At 40.2% G+C, this 20,403-nt stretch overlaps 1 protein-coding gene across 1 annotated transcript; it reads left to right on the forward strand.

The window, feature by feature from the left end:
- Positions 1-7,255: 7,255 nt before the first annotated feature.
- LOC132045543 (uncharacterized) lies at positions 7,256-7,631 on the forward strand (the record flags this gene model as incomplete). Its single annotated transcript, XM_059436122.1, has 1 exon — positions 7,256-7,631. A coding segment is annotated over exon 1 (376 nt), but the record flags the coding sequence as incomplete, so codon positions are not given.
- Positions 7,632-20,403: the final 12,772 nt, after the last annotated feature.

The following is a 20,403-nucleotide window of genomic DNA, read 5'->3' on the forward strand; positions in this document are numbered from 1 at the left end:
CCATCCATGTGGCCCTTGGCCCACACCAAGGTGGCCGGCCACATGGTCCTCCATTTTTCTTTTTTTTTTGTTTTTGTTTTTCATGAAATAAAACACTTTCCAAAAATAGAATACTTTCTAAAAATAGAATTTGACCCCACATGTTTCCTTAACACTTCCATGCCAATAAAATCATACACAACTTAAGCCTTTAAAGCAAACAAAAGTCTCTACTTCGTATCTCGGGATAGTCTTGTCCCCAACTTATCGTAATTAATCCGGACGGTCCTGTTGTTCAAAATACGGGATATAACATGCTTAACCTTGGAACTCTGATGAAATATGATGCTTTAATACTAGTATGATAGCGTCCACCTCACCGCATGACCTTCATCACATAATCTGGAGTACGTTGAAGTCTTAATAGATTACGAAACATTCTCATAACACATCTCCCTCCGAATTAGAAAGGGTGTCTTACTCTTCTGACTCCACAATTACTATTTTAGCCCTTTTTCAATCCTCAATATACACTTTTCATCTATGGATATGACTACTTTCCGTCCTAGACTACCAGATTCCCAATGGTGATGAACACACCTGGATCGCCGCTACTTATAAATACTTGGTTATCAGCCTTTGGATTTCTGCTCTCATTTTACCTCGTTCCTGATACTTCCTATAATCGGGTCTTTCACAGTCCCGTCACTTATAGTACTCGTATCCTTAACATCTCACAAGCTGTCTTATCAATGCATTCATGTCCATCACAATTCTTTTCCTCTGTACTCTTGTCTTAATCATACTATTACTTCTTTTAACTATAAGCTCGTCATAATTCATCCCTGCTTATCAATTTAGTCGGTACCTTAAATAACACTTCATCAAGATTTACCAGCCCTTTTCTGAACCATCTCTTAGGATTACAAGCCCTCTCCAAATTTTTTTTACCATATCGCTAGTCACTTTCTTCTGTCGATGCCATTCTTCTGCTGAAATCAAAGGTTAGTATAAGGAGTTTCATTTCCTATGACTTGGCTCTATCGCACGATCTTAGATGTGAAAGAAAAGTAACCACACTAGATGCCCCGTAGCCTCCTATTTATAAATGTGGCGCGCTTCACACCATAAACAGGACTCTACTGGACACGACTTTGCAAACAACCCCTAGGACGAACTGCTCTGATACCAATTTCTCACACCCTTATTTCCGATAGGGCGTGATGGGCACCCGACCCTTACTTAGGGCCGAGCGAACCCGCTGACTCTCATTATACTCATAGTCCTGCTGGGCCCTTAAATCATGACAGAATGCATAAGGAAAGCTTTTCGAAGAACAATATGCTTTTCATCTTTCTCAAATCAAATAAAATCTGTAACATATGAAACTTGTAACACAATGCATAATAACACCTCGGCTTACATAGCCGCTTACAAGACTGACATCTTATACACACGACACTGTCTGCAAAGTCTCTAACATAACTCCAGATACCATAACAAAAGCACTCTGACTCGGCAGCACTCCGGGAGGAAATGGAGCTCGCCAATCCAAATTTGGAACATCTCCTACTCACCGTATATACTTGCGTGGCATGAAACGCGGCCCCAAGAAAGGGGTCGGTACGGAATATGTACCGAGCATGTAAAGCATGAAATACAGTAAACAGGATCATACTGAATAAGGACTACAGAAAATCATAAGGCTTGACTCTGAAACATAAACAAATAATCATCATGTGCATATGCATGCATAGCGTGTCCCGGCACTCTAGTGAGGGACTCGGTAAGTAAAATCATCATATACATGTACATATAGCGTGTCCCGGCCCTCTAGTGAGGGACTCGGTAAATAAAATCATCGTATGCATGTCATCATGTCAACATATATATATATATACCGTACCCGGCCCTCTAGTGAGGGACTCGGTGAATAGCGTGTCCCGGCCCTCTAATGAGGGACTCGGTAAAGGGGATCCTGTCCCCGGCGCCATCATCATATCATATAACATGCCCCGGCCCTCTAGTGAGGGACGCGGTGAATAATGCAGTGGAGTTGCACGAATGCGTGTCCTGGCCCGGGACTCAGTGAAGGACATATTGAGCTTTGCACGAGCAGAGTAGTGAGAAACCATATGCATGCAAATCATCATCTCAGACTCGATAGATAAGTAGATAAATCAACGCTCGAGTATCCAAATAATAGTCACACTTAAGACTCTTGAAATATCATTACGAAACATGTCATGTAACGTCTTAGGGATCACAAACATATATCGAGCCAATCCGAGCCCGCCTATGAAAGTTACGGGCATTATACGTTATGGAATCATTTGCGAACATATCAAAGCAATCCGGTTCTGTCTATGAAAGTTACGGACATTTTCAACATGAAAATCCTTTTTGGAGCAAAACTCTTTATACCACATTTGAATTCAATCATACAAAGACATAAAGACCATAGTTCTATCACATTAAGAATGCTAACACTAAGAGGTGGATAAGAATCGTAAACACGCTCGGAGCATAAGAGTAGAGTTACCCCGAGGATCGTATCATAGCTTATTTACACTAAGACATGCCAAAAGAAAGAAAGGGTAAGATTCACATACCTCGTCCGCTTCCTAAGCTAACCCAAACTTAAGTCTCGGCTTCTCGAGATCTACAATAATGTCATTAAGTACCAAACATTAGCCATAAGCACTTAAGAATTTAATTCCAAGCTATCCCTTTATTTACAGAAATTCGGGCAGCATTTCCCCTGTAAATTCAACAACCCCGAGAATTCAACTCAGCCAATATCGTCAACAACAATACCAACAACCATATTAATAACATTGACAATCAATTCAAAACGCGTTCTAGCATTAGTAATTCTTTTCCATATGATTCGACAACATTTCATTTATATTCAATTCAAGTACATACATTCAAACCAACATCAACGCTCACATATTCAAATACTAATCCGAGATCATTCAAACAAGATTCAAGAATACTTCCAACAATCCGCACAATATTCAAAACAACCTATCCAATATACCATGCAACCCGAAACCTCCCAAGTTCAAGGAAACAACAACAACACATTTCTTTCTTCCAAATTCATTAACTATACCAACAATTCACACATTGACAACATCATTTTCACAAATACAAGAAACTATATTTGATTCAAATTAGATTTCATAACAAACCACAAATGACTATAACTTCAATTTTAACCATTAAACTCTCATTTGCATCATAGAATCCACAACACAACATCCCAAACATACTAAATAAAATTAGTTCTTCACTCCTACACAACACCACATATACACGGCCAAGCTCACAACAATTATAACTTTAACTTGAATCATTCAATACCTTCATTCTCATCACATAATCCATGACAACAACAACCAAAATACAAAGTAAAATCAATTCGTCATAACCTACCAAAAACAGCCCCCTATACGTCCAACATCAACATGTATAAATTTCATGATTTTCATCCATTTACACATACCACAACATGTACAAACCATCCATAACACATGAAAAATAAGATTGAACCTTATCTTTCCCACTTAGTTCTTCACTCGGCTAGAGTTGTGTTTTGCAAGAAAGAAGAGTTTGCTTGCTCCAACAACTACCCCATGTTAATAAGGACCTCCCAATTGTTAGAAAAGCTAGAAGAAAATAATTTTCCATGATCAATACTTGAGGCACCATATTCGGCCAAGTCATGGCCGAATGGTCTCTCTCTCTCTTTCTCCATGCTTCTTGAATTTTCTAAAATGTTGAAATGATAATTTGTCTTGCTTGCCATGACTTATACATATATATATATACTTAGCTCCCACAAATATATGGTGTACACATGTGACATTCCATGGCTTGAAAATATTGGCCAACCATAGGTGGGCCCCACTTCCAATATACACGGCCACTTTGGCCTTTTGGCCATTTCATGAAATAATTTTTCCCACTTCTAGCCCCAAGTTTTTCCTTAATATTTCCATCCAATAAAATTATAAGTAACTTATGCCTTAAAACAAAGTCGGAAAAAAAGAAAAAAAAAATAGCCTTGTCCGTAACTTGTCGCAACCAACTTAAAATATTTCAACGTACAAAATACGGGATATAACAGGCGACACCTTCAAGAATACCCAATCATTAACTTAAAACTCTAGGTCTCGTCGGTGGTTATCTGCACAAGATTTCTGATGACTCTGAGCTGCCAATAATCGATCCTGAACAAACTTGACCTTTTTCATGGCTTGTTGGACCAAGTCTGGCCCTATTAACTTAGTTTCTCCCATTTCAAACCACCCAACTGGTGATCTACACTTACGCCTATATAAAGCCTCATACGGAGCCATTTGGATCTTTGGAATAATAACTATTGTTATACGCGAAACTCTATAAGCGAAAAGTGATCATCCCAACTACCTCGAAAATCTAACACACATGCCCGTAACATATCCTCAAGGGTCTGAATGGTGCGCTCAGCTTATCCATCAGTCTGTGGATGGAATGCTGTGCGAAGACTCACCTAAGTCCCCAAAACTTCTTGCAAGGATTTACAGAAATTAGCCGTAAACTGTGTCCCTCTATCATAAATAATAGACACTGGAACACCATGGAGTCGTAATATTTCTTTGACATAAAGCTTTGCATAATCTTCAGCTGCGTATGTAGTTCTGACTTGTAGAAAATGAGCTGATTTCCTAAGTCTATCCATAATTACCCCTATAAAATCACACTTACGCTGAAAACGAAGCAAGCCTGCGATGAAATCCATATTAACCACTTCTCATTTCCAAGTCAGAATTACCATAGCTTGTAACAATCCACCGGGCTTTTGGTGCTCGATCTTTACCTGCTGACAGTTAGGACACTGAGATACGAACTCTGCTATGTCTTTCTTCATTCCATCCCACTAATATATGGATTTAAGATCAGGATACATTTTCGTCACTCCCGGATGAATAGAATAACGGGAACAATGGGCTTTCTCCAAAATCTGATGACGTAATCCGGCAACATCCGGGACACACAACCTGCCTCGACATCTGAGAACTCCGTCTACTGAAATATCAAAGGATGACTTCTTTTTTTGAGGAAGTATATTTCTATAACGAACTAGTATGGGATCCTCTTACTGGCGTTCTTTCACCTCAACTACTAGTGACAAAACAACTGAATTCTGAATGGTAACTCCCATACTGCCCGAGTCCATTACTCGAACTCCTAGGTTAGCTAACTACTGAAGCTCACGAGCTAACTCTCTCTTCTCTGGCTGAACATCACATAAGCTTCCCATAGATCTACTACTAAGAGCATCGGCTACGACGTTCGCTTTCCCAGGATGATATAGAATGCTAACATCATAATCTTTGAACAGTTCCAGCCATCACCTTTGCCGTAAATTTAACTTTTTCTGCTTGAAAATATACTAAAGACTGTTGTGATCTATAAAAATATCAACGTGAACACCATACAAATAATGTCTCCACATCTTCAATGCATGAACCACCACAGCTAACTCAAGATCATGGGTTGAATTATTTTTCTCGTTCTTTCGCAACTGCCCTGAAGCATAAGCAATAACTTTACTGTCTTTGCATCAACACACAGCCTAACCCAACGCCTAAAGCATCATAATAGACAACATAGACTTCCGATCCTTCTGGAAGTGTCAGAATCGGGGCCGAAGTCAATATATTCTTCGGCTCTTGAAAACTGCGTTCACAAACATCCGTCCATGGAAATTTACCTGATTTCTGAGTCACCTTTGTTAGCCGTGCAGAGATGGAAGAAAAGGCTTCTACAAATCTTCGATAATAACCAGCCAAACCCAGAAAACTACGAACCTCCGTAGGTGTTGTAGGTCTCGGCCAAGTCTTTATAGCTTCAACCTTCTGGATATCCACCCGAATACCATCAGCTGAAATAATATGCCCCAGAAAGGTCACAAAATTCAACCAAAACTCACATTTTGAAAATTTTGCATATAGCTCCCGAGCCTGAAGAATTCTAAGGACGGTATGTAAATGATCTCCATGTTCCGCCTCGGATTGCTAGTATACCAAAATATCGTCTATGGACATAATCACAGACAAGTCTAGGAAGGGCATAAACACATTGTTCATCAAATCCATGAACACTTTCGGTGCATTAGTCAATCCAAACAGCATTACCCGAAACTCGAAATGACCATATCTAGTTCTGAAGGCCGTCTTGGTAATATCCTTCTCCCTAACTCTCACCTGGTGATATCCTGACCTTAAGTCTATCTTCGAGAACCATTTGGCATCCTGCAACTAGTTAAATAAATCATTAATTCTTGGGAGCGGATATTTATTCTTGATTGTTACCTTATTCAGTTGCCTATAATTAATACACATTCGCAAGGAGCCGTCCTTCTTTTTGACAAACAATACAGGTGCTCCCCATGGTGACGAACTAGGCCCAAATAGCAGTAGATATAAATAAAATAGATGAGTATTACGCTGTCAAACCATATCAAAGGATGATTTATTATCCTAGGCCTACTCCCCAAGATGTCTTAATAGAAGAAGAGCAGCAAGTTAACAATACAAGCTATAATGGAAAAGAAATCTATGAATGGAACATAGATGGTTACAGTGAAAGGCAGATCTATTGTACAATACATAGAATGTTGATGTATAGTACAATCAGCAAAGTTAATAAAAATAGTGAGCGTACTATCGCAGACATGATTATAGCAGGTTTCACTGGCCAATTAAAAGGTTGGTGGGACAATTATCTTACCCAAGAATAGCGTGGAAATATTCTTAATGCTGTCAAAAGAGAACTAGGAGAAAACCAAGAAATGGTATATGTTTCGACTGTTGTTTATACACTAGTTCTTAATATTATTGAGCATTTTTCAGGACGATCGTCAGATAATAATGAGACCATTAGTACATTACTCCAAAATCTGAGATGTAAAACTCTTACTTCATTCAGATGGTATAAGGATATATTCCTTTGTCGGGTCATGGAATTACCCGAATGCAATGATAACCATTGGAAGTCCAAATTTATAGATGGATTACCAGCCCTTTTTGCAGAAAGAGTAAGGAAAGCTCTTAGGAAAGGGGAAACAAGTATAAATTATAGCAATTGCACTTATGGAAGCCTAATAGGCATGCAGGAAGGTTTGGCTTTATGTAATGAGATTAAGCTGAACCAGCAAATTAAGAAACATGGTCTTACCGAAAGACAACAATTAGGAGAATTTTGTGGGTAATTTGGATTAGAAATGCCACAAGCAAAAAATCCTCATAGGCACAAAAAGAGAAAAGACTTCCAAGCATGGAAAGAAAAAAGCTTGAAAAAGAAATCCAAGCGAAAGAAAGCTTTCAAGCAGAGGAAGGATTTTATTAAATCCAAAAATCCTAAGGCCTGTTATATGTGTGGTAGAGTTGGTCATTTTTATAAAGATTGCAAAGTAAAGGAAAAGATTAAGAACCTTGACATAGATAATGACTTAAAGGAAATATTATACAAGATCTTGTTGAATTCACAACTGGAAAATTCAAGTTTTCAGTCAGATGAATCAAGGGATTCTTCATCAGAAGAAGATATTAGAGTCCTTGACAATGCAAGTTATATTTCAACCAGTTCAGATGATGAATGTCTTCCTTGTCAAATAGGACAGCCTTGTTGTCACGACCCAACCCGCCATGACTGGCACCCAACTAAATCCTAGTGGGCGAACCAACACACAAGATCTCAATTCATTCAAGTCTGATTTTATATTAAGCAAGTCAAACGATTATACTCATTCAACCATCAAATAAACTGGGTAAATCATGCCATAAAATAGTAAAACAAGTGCGGAAGTCTAACTATTACAAATTTCCCAAAATTCGAAAGTCATCGTACAGGACTCTAAGCCAAAAACACGTCTAAGAAGTGAAATCTATCTAATAAATGTCCAGAATAAGAAAAGACATCATAAGTAGAAGATCTTCGGGCGGCCTGGTATGAGAAGGAGCTCACCCCAAAATCTGTCAGCAATTATCCTCCACACTAGATGTGAGGGCGATGAGTGGTCTCTATATCAAAATCTGTACTCAAACAATGCAGCAAGGTAGTATCAGTACAAACACTATGTACCGGTAAACATCATAGGCCGACTAAGATTAGTATCATGCATATCTTATGAAATCACTAAAATAAACAAGCCACTCACTCATACACGAATATCAATACATCACAACAAGTCAACCCTAGACGAACACAACAAATCACCGAATTGCCAAGAATTACAAACACGTTAACGACAACGGAGATAAAAGTACACTATACCCCCGCTCACTGCACACACATGCTATCTGATGTCATAGCTCAGTAGTCATGACCTGTAGGGGACCCATGGTGTCCATGTACCACTCGTTCCGAAACACTCCTCGGACCCGAGCACAACCTCTGCTCAGGAACCAACCTCGGACGCGGGATAAAACAATAAGCCTCTCATTTTCAGAACTAGCCTCGGACCACGAGCCCATAATCTAGGCCATATATGTGCCTTGTTATACCTTCTAAATATCCATATTCACCTCATCTTTCATGTCATAATACTCTCGAGAAGACTATATTAACCTCTCATCACAATACAACCACTGCAGATTAAATCATACAGGAATAATGGCATGAAGCCTACACAACATTCAAATATAAACACATAGGAGCTTAACCACACAATATCATGTAATGAATACTAGACAAGCTTTCTCTTAATGAAATCACAAACATATATTCAACTAACCAAAGTCTAACTTAAGTAAACTGTAACCTACCTCAAAGCAGAGCTGGAACAATGCAAGTCACTCTGCTACAACCTTTCCTTTCCTCAAGGCCTCAGAAAGCTCAAAGTCTAGAAATAGAAGGCTCAATGAGTCATAATACTCAATCACAAGTTCCAACGCAAGAATACCCTTACCTTACCCCATTCCAAGGGGTGGATTATTTTCTAGGTGATAAACAACCTATCTAGACCCTTAGTAATCATTAATCAATACTTTTTAACAACATTCTATCAATATTCCCATTACAAGCAGTTTTCCATGGCAAGACACCATTTTTATAGAACCCTAGGTCTCCAATCACTTAGTTTATGTCTTTAAATGTTCAATTTATGACAAATAGCACTAACCAACGCATTTAGATGATAACTAAGTGATAATAATCATAACCCATCAAGTTTAGAAGTTTCATTAATATTCTAGGGTTTCTAATTCAATTCCACCATTAAAGACCCATGAGGATGATTATAATAATGAAGGAGAAAGGAATGATAGAATGAAAGCAATGGAACGTACCTCACAAGATTGTCTTGCCGTAGCTTGAAAATTCTCTTTAAGTGTTTGTTGGGAAGTGTGTTGGGGTGTTATGAATGAGAAAATAAAACTAAGGCATTTAAAACCCGGATTCTGCCTCCCGTCGACCGCTGAGTGGTCGCTACGCCGCTGCAGCGGTCCCGCTATAGCGGTCAAGTGACCGCTATAGTGGTCCCTAACTTTCTCGTCTGACCGCTATGGCGGTACCTCCATAGCGGTCCACCTTCCGCCACAGTAGCCACCAAAGAAATGGTTGGCTGCTGGAAGCGGTCGAGGCACCACTACAGCGGTACCACCGCAGCGGTAATCCCACCGCTGTAGCGGTCCAATTTGGGCAGTGAGGTCGATTTTCTGTCCAGTTTTTCCCCCTATCACCCCACATTTCATCCATATCCTTAAAACACAAAACGAAACACGCAAACATACAAAAGACGCCCTACGAATCCACCCGCGGCCTCGAATTTTCCAATGGAGTCCTAAATTTCCATAACGATCGGAAGGGTCGTTACACCAGATACCAATTAAGACACCGTTTGTCCCCGAACGGACAAGAATGAGAATCTATATAGGAGTTACCTGATTCGGCGAAAAGCTGAGGGTATTTACTATGCATATCCGCCTCTGTTTCCCAAGTGGCTTCTTCCACTGGTGGCTTCTTCCACTAAACTTTTACAGAGGCTATTTTCTTGGACCTCAACTTGCGGACATCACTGTCTCAGATAGCAATGGGCTCTTCCTCATATGATAGATTTTTATCTAACAACACCGAATCCCAACGAATGATATAGAAACTATCACCGTGGTACCTCTTCAACATTGACACATGAAACACCGGATGAATGCCTGATAACCCCGAAGGTAAAGCCAACTTGTAAGCCACCTCCCCCACACGTTTGAGAATCTCAAACGGACCAATGAACCTCGGGCTAAGCTTGCCCTTTTCCCAAACCTCATCACACCCTTCATGGGTGAGACCTTCAATAGCACTTGCTCCCCTTCCTCAAACTCAAGATCTCAGACCTTGCGGTCTGCGTACTTCCTCGCCTATCTCCGAGGCCTGCCACCGCCTTGGCTTGAATCACCTTCACCTTCTCTAGGGACTCTCTCAAAAGATCAATGCCCCAAGGCCCCACCTCAAATGTATCGAACCACCCAATAGGAGACCTACACCTCCCATACAACTGTCACGACCCAACTAGAGGGCCATGACGGGTACCCGAAGCTGATCACCGAGCACCACTCATCCAGCTAGTCATCATACCCAACCTTAACATACATGATCTCAAGGGCACCATATGCCTACATATATAAATATATATATGAGCTCTCATGGCTACAAAAATGATATACAAATATACAATAATGGGTTCATGAGACCATACTACCCACACATACGTATCTACAAGCCTCAACTAGAGTACTATACATATGTACGGGACAGGATCCTGCCGTGCCCAAATATGTACACAAAAAACAATATCTCAAAACAGTACCTCCGAAGTAATGGAGTGCTCCTGTAAATCTGGTGATAGCTCTTATGAATCTGGGTCACCTCCCTGTCTACCTGTGGGCATGAACACAGCGTCCAAAGAAAAGTACATCAGTACCAATATTGTACTGAGTATGTAAGACATAAACAATAATGACATATCAATGAAATAAGGAGACATCGAGTGAAGAGCAACCTGTAAATGACTGTCACTTAAGAATGAAATAATGCATGCTAACTTACTTCATAAACATCACCATATCATGTATACATATATGTATAAGCTTCTCGGCCATATAGGTACGGTGTGATCATCATTAGCCCGCGTCCAGGCCTCCCGCGTCTGGGGTAAACATCTCATGCCGCCCACTAGTGATGTCTGCCCATGCTATCTGGACATGATGTATACGCTGCCCGCCTTAGAGATGTCTGCCCGGCCTTATAGGCGCGGTGTAATATCATCATCATGTACTCAGCATAATGCATGCATAGGAACTCAAAGACAGTTATGCCTTATCGGGGTGACATAAGGTCGTGAACCCCCGATCTCCTTACGGAGTATTCATAAGCATTCTGTCTCACCTTGAAGGAACTAGCATATAAGGTGAGTGTACTACAATGAACAACATCAAAGAGTCGTAATTAGAATCATTAGATTTGTAAAAAAAACATAATATCATGAACTTTAGGATCTTTAAACTTAGGCTCATCCTCATCATTATCGTACTCATAACGTATCTCTTATTCTTTTGTCTCGAAGAAGCTCTATATAACGTTGACTCATATTTTTCGGAATGTAAGAAAGTCATGGAGAGATAAAGGGAATATCATGAGAATCATGCCTTAGAAGGAAGGTACTAGCCTCACATACCTTTTCGTTTAGCTACTTTATCGCGTGGACGTCCCCCTCCAATTTTCACGTTTCTACCTTCAATAGAGTTCGTTCGTACTAATAGTAGATAATCGGTAACATAAGCATGCTTGAGCTAAAGCTAGAGGAAATTAGGCAGCATCTCCTTTGTTTATAAAACTTTCTCCATTTCATATGTCAACTCCCAAACGTCACTAACAACATTCATAATATCATATCCAACAATACTCATCAACCATACATTATTCGATCCTCCTACTTCCATTTCAAAGGCATCCATAACCATGGTCATAATACATCATTTCATTCATCGTCCTATAATGTTTCTCCCATGTTCTTAATATCATTCATAACATAATTATAATCATAACTGTTATACCTCGCGTTTTGTACATTTGGACATTCCGAGTTAATTGCGGAAAGTTAAGGACAAGACCATTCCGAGATATGAAGTAGAGACTTTTGTTTACTTTAAAAGCTCAAGTTGTGTATGATTTTATTGGCATGAAAACATGAAGGAAACATTTGGGGTCAAAAGCTATTTTTTGAAACTATGCTATTTTTGGAAAGTTGGAAGTTCATCAAAAAAAAAAATAATAATAAGGGCCATGTGGCCGGCCACTTCATGTGGGCCATGGAAACATGGTTGGCTAATATGTGGAATTAAAAGATGACTAAGTCATCACATTAGTCATTCTTCACCAAGAAATTTCAAGAAACCTTGAGAAGGAGAAAGGCCAAGCCATATTCGGCCATGGCCATGGGGAATTGAAGCTTATGAATTGGTCACCAAAAAAATAATTTCTTCTAGTTTCTCTACTAAGTGGAAGGCCCTCTACAATGTGGAGTAGTCGTTGGAACAAACAAAACGTTCTATATTGCAAAAACAACCTCCTAGCCGAGTGGAAGAAGTGGAGTGAAAAAGGTATGGTTCAACTTTCTCTTTTATATGTTATGAATGGTTTGTGGATGTTGTAGTATGTAGAAATGAATGAAATCCATGAAAATATGGATGTTGAGGGGAAACCGTGTGGGTGTGTGGTTGGCCGTGCATGTGTGTGTGATGTTAAGGTGATGAATTAAGTGAATTTAGCATGTTTGTGTGTTGTTATAATGTGTAGGAAATGAATGAAATCATAGAAGAAGTATATGTAGGTGTTGGCCGAAAATAGGGGCTGTTTGTTATGCAAGAAATGAGGTAATGTTAGCTAGTATCTTGGTTGTCGTCGTTACGAATTCTATGAGGTAAAATGAAGTCTAATGATCCAAGTGGAAGATTAAAACCGTGTGGGCTGAATTGAGAATTAATGTGACCTTAAGGTGGTTTCTTGAATTTATGGAAATAATGTTGTCATGGTGTGAGTTGTTAGTGTAGTTGATGAATTTGGAAGGAAGAAATGTGTTGTTGATTGTTTTCTTGCATTTGAAGGGGTGCGGGTGGCATAGTGGATTGGATGGGCTGATTTGAATGTTTTGCGGATAGTTTGAAATGTCCTTGAATCTTGATTAAATGACCTTGGATTATTACTTGAATATGTGAGCATTGGTAATTACTTGATCGTATGTAGTTTATTCGAATATAAATGAAATGTTGTCGAATTGTATAGAAAGGAACTATTGATGTTAGAATGCGTTTGAATCCATGGTTGATGTTGTTAGAATGTTTGTTGGTATGGTTGTTGATGAAATTGGCCGAGTTTAATTCTCGGGGTGGTGCATTTATAGGGGAAGTGCTGCCGAAATTTCTGTAGAATTTGGTGTGCGCTTGGAATCGGGTTTCTAATGCCTTTAGCTAATGTTTGATATCTAATGACGTATTGTAGATCTTGGAAGGTTCACGACGTAAATTTGGATTAGCTTGGAAAGCAAAGTAGGTATGCAAGGCTTACCCTTTTTCTTCATTGGCATGTCTTAGATACGATTAAGTTATGATAAGTTACGAATCTCGAGGCGATTCCATTCCTGTGATCCGAGCAAGCATATGAGTTTTATTCACTTCTTAATGTTCGCAAGTCAATTTAGTTAAATTATGGCTCTTATGTTTTGAAAGATTGAATTTCAAAAGTCTTAAAAAGAATGTTGCTATAAAAAGGATCCCGATCTTCAAACGTCCGTAACTTTTGCATACGAGCTCGGAACGCCCCAAAACATAATAGGTAAGTTCATAAGACATAACTTTCCTAAACTCTCGTAGTCGGGTTCGGATGGGGGTCGGCACCCGTCCGTGGGGCCCGCGGCTGTTCTATGCTATTCTTAATGACCTTCGGGAAAAATTTAATACTATTTCACTTTGACTTCCGCATATAGATTTCCTACTTATTTGATGAGTTATGATTATGATTTTATGCATATGGTTCCTACGGTTCTGTGATATGTTTAAGATATTTGGTACGTTCCCGAATGTCATCCGAAAGGTATTTGACATAATTAAGCCCCGACTTTTAAACGATAACTTGTGTTGATTTTTCCATTGTATTTTTGAAAAATGTTTTTTTTTTAAAATTGCATATAGTTTCTCACGACTCTGCTCGTGCACATTATTATTACTTCCTTCGCCGAGTCCCGGGGCCGGTTATCATCGTGCGCATTATGTTATATTTCCGGAGTATGATGTGTCCGGTTCGCCGAGCCCCTTTGGCCGGGAACCGTGGATAATGGTGTTATGATGTGTCCGGTACGCCGCGTCCCTCTTGGCCGGGTACCGTGGTATATGTGGTATGATGTGTGACGGGGATATGAGATATGAAATCTTCTCGAGTATGATGTGTTGTGGCGCCAACGCACGGCGGGCGACCACGGTTCTAGAAGCCACACGCATGATTTATGTTTTATGAGTAAGCATTTTAATATTTTGAATATTGCATTTACTTTCTGTACTTCTGATTTTGATTATGACCCTATTTACTATATCTTATTCCATGCCTTGTATACTCAGTACATTTTCCGTGCGACCCGCGCTTCTTTTCTTCGGGGGCCGCGTTTCGTGCCGCGCGGCACAGTACACGCTTCGCAGACCGTCGGCCTCAGGGATATCCGTTGTTTGTTAGTGCTCCTTGATCCTGAGTCACACTTTTGCATAGGACATCTCCGTTATATGTATATATGTTTGTTCATGGGTACGGCGGGGGCCTGCCCCGTCATATGATTACGTCATACGACTCTTAGAGGTCTGTAGACATATACGTGTGGGTTATGGGTAGTTACCGTTTCCTTGTGTCTGTGTGATCTGCGTTCTGGACGCCCCTGTATGATGATAGCCTTACTGGCTCATGTATGATATCCTCCGCTGGATGTTGTGGCTGCGGAAGTATATATATATATGTATATGTATTCGTGACAGTTACGGGGCGATGTGTCACTATTTTGTAAGTATAAGATCTGGTTATGTCAGTTATAGTCTGATGTCTGAACTCTGTATATATATGATTTGTTTGTACGCTAAATATGGTTAGCAGGTACGTCGGGGTGCCCAGTTCGGGCACCAGTCACGGCCTACGGGGTTGGGTCGTGACAATAACATATCAAGAATCATGATTCATATCAATCTACTACTCACAAATGCCACTAATCTCATATTTGTAACCAATTTCTGTTTCCTTCCATAATCCAAGTCTTTCCACCCCTCAATAGTTTAAATAGCATGGAAGAATCATAAAACTCACCTTTGATTGTATAGGAGCAAGTTTGGATGAAAATGCTTCACCTGAGGAAAACTCTTGTTCCACTTCCAAAGAGATTTCTTGTCTTGGATGAACCCTAGTGAGCTTCTTGCACTTGATTTCCTTGATTTGATGAAGTTAATCCTTAATTTCTCTTGGATTCTTGTAGAAGAAGTGTGGAGAGAGTTCTAGAGGGTTCTTGAGGTGTGGAGAGAAAAATGAAATGAAATAAATGAACTTTGGGGTCCCTTATATCAACTTGAAAATCTGTCCCGACACAATTATACGGACACACATACGGTCCGTATAATTTATATGGGCCGTATGTGTGACCGTACATTTGTTCCAGAGAGGACTCCAATTCTGGCCAGTATATTTTATACGGTCCGTGTAAAGGACCGTACAATCTACAATTTTTCGAAGCTTGTCCTCGTCGACTCGTTTTGCCTCTAATCCTTATGTAACCTTCTTAACACTTGTTCAACGCTTCATCAACAACCCAAGGGGCATTATAAATCTTCTCTTAAGACATCATTAAGTCAACATTAGCTCGGTACTTTGCAAACCCTTTTCAAAACGCGGCTTATACCTCACATCCTTCAACTAACTTTCTTCTCTTACCTCAAACGTCTTTGGAGTTTTAATGGAAACCGTTAAGTACTAATTCTTGCTCGTAAAAACATCATATACTTCTTACCCTGTGTTAGTCTATTCACTAGGCAACGATATGAAGTTTTTCGAGATGTAACATTCTTCCCCCCTTTAAAAACATTCGTCCTCGAATGTTAAGTTCTCGGGAATTCTATGAAAATTTCGCCAGAGTTTTTCCGGTAGTATGGCACTACCATCTTGTCACAACATCCCACAATAACAATGCCTCACAGGGCTACAACATAATATCAAGAAGTTATGGCCACACACGACCAAAAACATAAAAAGAAAACATACATACCCCATAATATAGATGTCTCATCTTGGATCTCTTTCGGGGGTTGAAATAAGTGTGGGTATTTGGACTTCATATTTTCTTCCGCTTCCCAAGTCAACTCTTCTCGGTTATTGTTTCTCCACAAGACTTTGACTGAGGCTACTTCTTTTGTCACGACCCAACCCCGTAGGCCGCGACTAGTGCCCGAGTTGGGCACCCGTACACACCGTTAACCGAAGTAGCATACGAATAGCCTTACAAAGATACAAATAACATATACATACAGAAAAATGGGACGTCACCTCGAAGTGTCACAAATGTACAAACATACATATCGCTATCGCAATATCACATATAAGCCGATGAGGCTATCAAAGTGCAGGGGGGACGTCCAAGTCACAAATCACACAGACACGGCTGAGTAGTGAATACCCATAACCCACACGTATATGTCTACAGACCTCTAAGAGTCATAACAAAATCATATGACGGGACAGGGCCCCGCCGTACACCGTGAATAAATATATATACAAATATGCAATAACCGAATCGAATCAAGTATAGGCTCCGTAACAAGTGAGCCGGTACCAAGTCACCGAACAGAATCCTAAGTGGTGGATCATCCAAATAAGTATCCGTACCGCGCGGCATGAAACGCAGCTCCCGGAAGAAAGGGGGTCAATACGAAATATGTACCGAGTATGCAAAGCATGAAATATAGTGAACAAGATCACAAAAAACCGTGTAGTACGGAAAGTAAATGCAATATTCAAAATATCAAAATGCTTACTCATAAAAATACAAATCATGCACAGGCTCTTAGAACGGTGGTCGCCCGCCCGTCGTTGGCGCCACGCCACATCATACTCCGTAAGATTTCATATCTCCGACACCCGACATATCATATCACATCATAACGCCGTAACACCCCATAACGCCAAATATACACGGTACCCGGCCTAAAGGGACTCGGCGTACGGACACATCATACTCCGGGAATATATCAAAGACGAAACATAACCGGCCCAGGACTCGGTGAAGGATATAGTAACCATATGCACGAGCAGTAGTCGTGGGAGACTATATGCGTTTAAAACATTTTTTTCAAAAACTCATAAAATAATCAAAGTGAATTATCATTTAAAACCAAGACGATAGTCAAATCAAGTTTTTCTCGAATGTCGTTCGGGAACATATCAAATAGAACTTTAGGACTCGTAGATACGTATTAAACCATGTGGAATAACTTGTGGACATTAGGGGCATAATCGCCTTTACAAACCGATAGAGAAGTAAGTATTTGACGCTCGAGGGTTAAGACGATAATCACACTAAATTCTTTCAAAAGGACGTTAGTACCACACAAAGGAGAGTCTCGGGGCCCACGGACGAGTATCGAACCAATCCGGGTCCATTTATGAAAGTTGGAGACCTTTTCCATTATAGAATCTCCCGCGAACGTTTCGAAGCGATCCGAGCTCGGTCTATGAAAGTTACGATTGTTCGTAGTTACGAAACCTTTTTGGAATAAAAATCTTTATAAAATCTCTTTGAAACCAAATCATGTAAGAACATAAGGATCATGGTTCGACTGCATTAAGAGAGCTAACATTAAGAAATGAATAAAAATCGCTCACAAGCTCGGACCTTAAGAATGGAGTTCCCCCGAGACTCGTATTGCAATCTACTTACGACTAAAACATGCCTCAAGAAAGAAAGGGTAAGCTTCACATACCTCGTCCGCTTCCTAGATTAATCCAAGCTTACGTCTTGGCTTCTCCAAAAGCTACAATAACATCATTAGACGCCAAACATTAGTCATACGCACTTAGGAATCCAATTCTAGGCTAGCACTTTATTTGCAAAAAATTGGGCAAAGCATCTCCCCTATAAATTCAACAACCCCCGAGAATTCAACTCGGTCAAATCTTCAACAACAATACCAACAATCATACTAACGACATCAACCATCAATTCAAAACACATTCTAAGGCCAATAACTCTTTTCTATACAATTCGACAACATTTCATTTATATTCAAATCACCACATATAATTAGGCCAACGCCAATGTTCATACATTCAAATACCAATCCGAAACCATTCAAACAAAATTCAAGAACGTTTCTACCAATCCACAAAGTATCAAAACAGCCCAACCAATATACTACATAACCCGAAGCCTTCCAAATTCAATCAAAAACTACAACAACACATTTGTTTCTTCCAAATCTCATGAACTACAACAACAATCCACATATTAGCAACATTATTCTTATGAATGCAAGAAATTATACTAGTACTCCATTAGCTTCGACAACAAACTACAAACGAATATAACTTCAACTTAAATCATTAAACCTTCATTTTCATCATAACATCCACAACAACAACGACTAAAATACTACACAAAATTAGTCCAACATACCTATGGCAAATCAGCCCATTTTCGGCCACACACCACACACATAACTTCCATGATTTTCATCCATTTTCACACACTACAACAACACTCAAACATGCTAAATTTTCACGCCCCAATTCCATGGGACGTGATGGGCACCCGACCCCACATCCGGAGTCGAGCGAACCCACCGACTCTTTCCCACACACACAATTTTTATTCAAATCTTTAATCTGAATATCCGTGAAATACATACTAAAGTTTGCAAGTGAAACAAAATCTGTAATTGTACAAAATATATCACATAACACATGTCGACACCTCGGCTGATGAAGCCGCTGACAGACTAACATATCATACCCACGCCGCTGTCTGCAAAGTCTCTACCACGAATCAGACACCGCAATACACATACCCTGACTCGGCAGTACTCCAGGAACGAGTGGGGCCTGCCAACTTCGCTGGAACATCTTCTGTAAGTGCTTCAGCTCCTCTGGGAGTACCTGCGCGGCATGAAACGTACTCGAAGAAACGGGGGTCGCACGGGAATGTGTGCGAGTATGTAAGGCGTACAACACAAAGTACCCGAACTATAACCGAAACAGACAGTAACTAGCGGATAAATGCCCTACTTCGAATAGGAGACGTTTACCTTTCGACTCACCATACCTACCGTTCTCGTATACCAAAAGGGGTACGTAAAGTAAATAAGTCAAACGAGTACCGTAAATGCTTATTTCACAAATCACGGATCGCATGTCCGAAGAGGTACGTAAAAACACAGAGTGAACCCGTATCGTCATACGTCGTGCCATCATGAGCATACAGAATGTTCAGATGAAATCATGTTCGGACGGAATGAGAACTTACGGTTCGTACAAATACCGATATATATCGGTGAGTACGAACGTGCGTAAGGCTCGAGCAGGATAACATATATTGGACGAGAATCATTAATGCATGTCAAAATCATAAATCACATATGTGTATGACGTGTCCCGGCCCTACGATGAGGGACTCGGTGAATAGGATCATGTATAACAGAATCAAATGTCATATGTGCCAATAACATGTCCTGGCCCTTTATTAAGGGACTCGGTAGATAAAATCATGCATCTTTAATCATTTATACATAACGTGTCCCGCCTTCCATCGGGTCTCGGTGAATAATAATCATGTGCCATCCCGGCCACCATCCCCATAACATCACATCATAATCACATACGATAACGTGTCTCGGCCCGCAAGTACGAGGGACTCGGTGAATAATGCAGAGAAGTGCGCACGAGAACATGTCCTGGCCCGGGACTCAGTGAATCAAAATCGTATCGTGACGTACACACGAGATCATAACATGCCCTGGCCCGGACTCGGTGGGAAAGATACATTGAGTCGCGCACGAGCGAGTAGTGCGAAACATATGCATATGAAATCGACTCGATGAATACATACGCTTATTAACATCTCAAGATTCGAACGAGTCTCGGGTTCTTCCGAGCTAGCATCGGAGAGTTATAAGCATTTAACATACAGAAACCTCTTCGGACTTTCCAAGCGATCCGAGGTCGTGTATGGAGAACTTGAAGACTTACAGAGAGTATTCATATCAACTTACTTATATCCAATGCTTATATATCACTCTTATGCTTGCATACCTATATCGGATTTTGTATTTTCAGAACATTTACGACGGATCGCTATATAGAATATTCATA

The sequence above is a fragment of the Lycium ferocissimum genome, unplaced genomic scaffold (genome assembly GCF_029784015.1).
Source record: "Lycium ferocissimum isolate CSIRO_LF1 unplaced genomic scaffold, AGI_CSIRO_Lferr_CH_V1 ctg6985, whole genome shotgun sequence".
NCBI lineage: Eukaryota > Viridiplantae > Streptophyta > Magnoliopsida > Solanales > Solanaceae > Lycium > Lycium ferocissimum.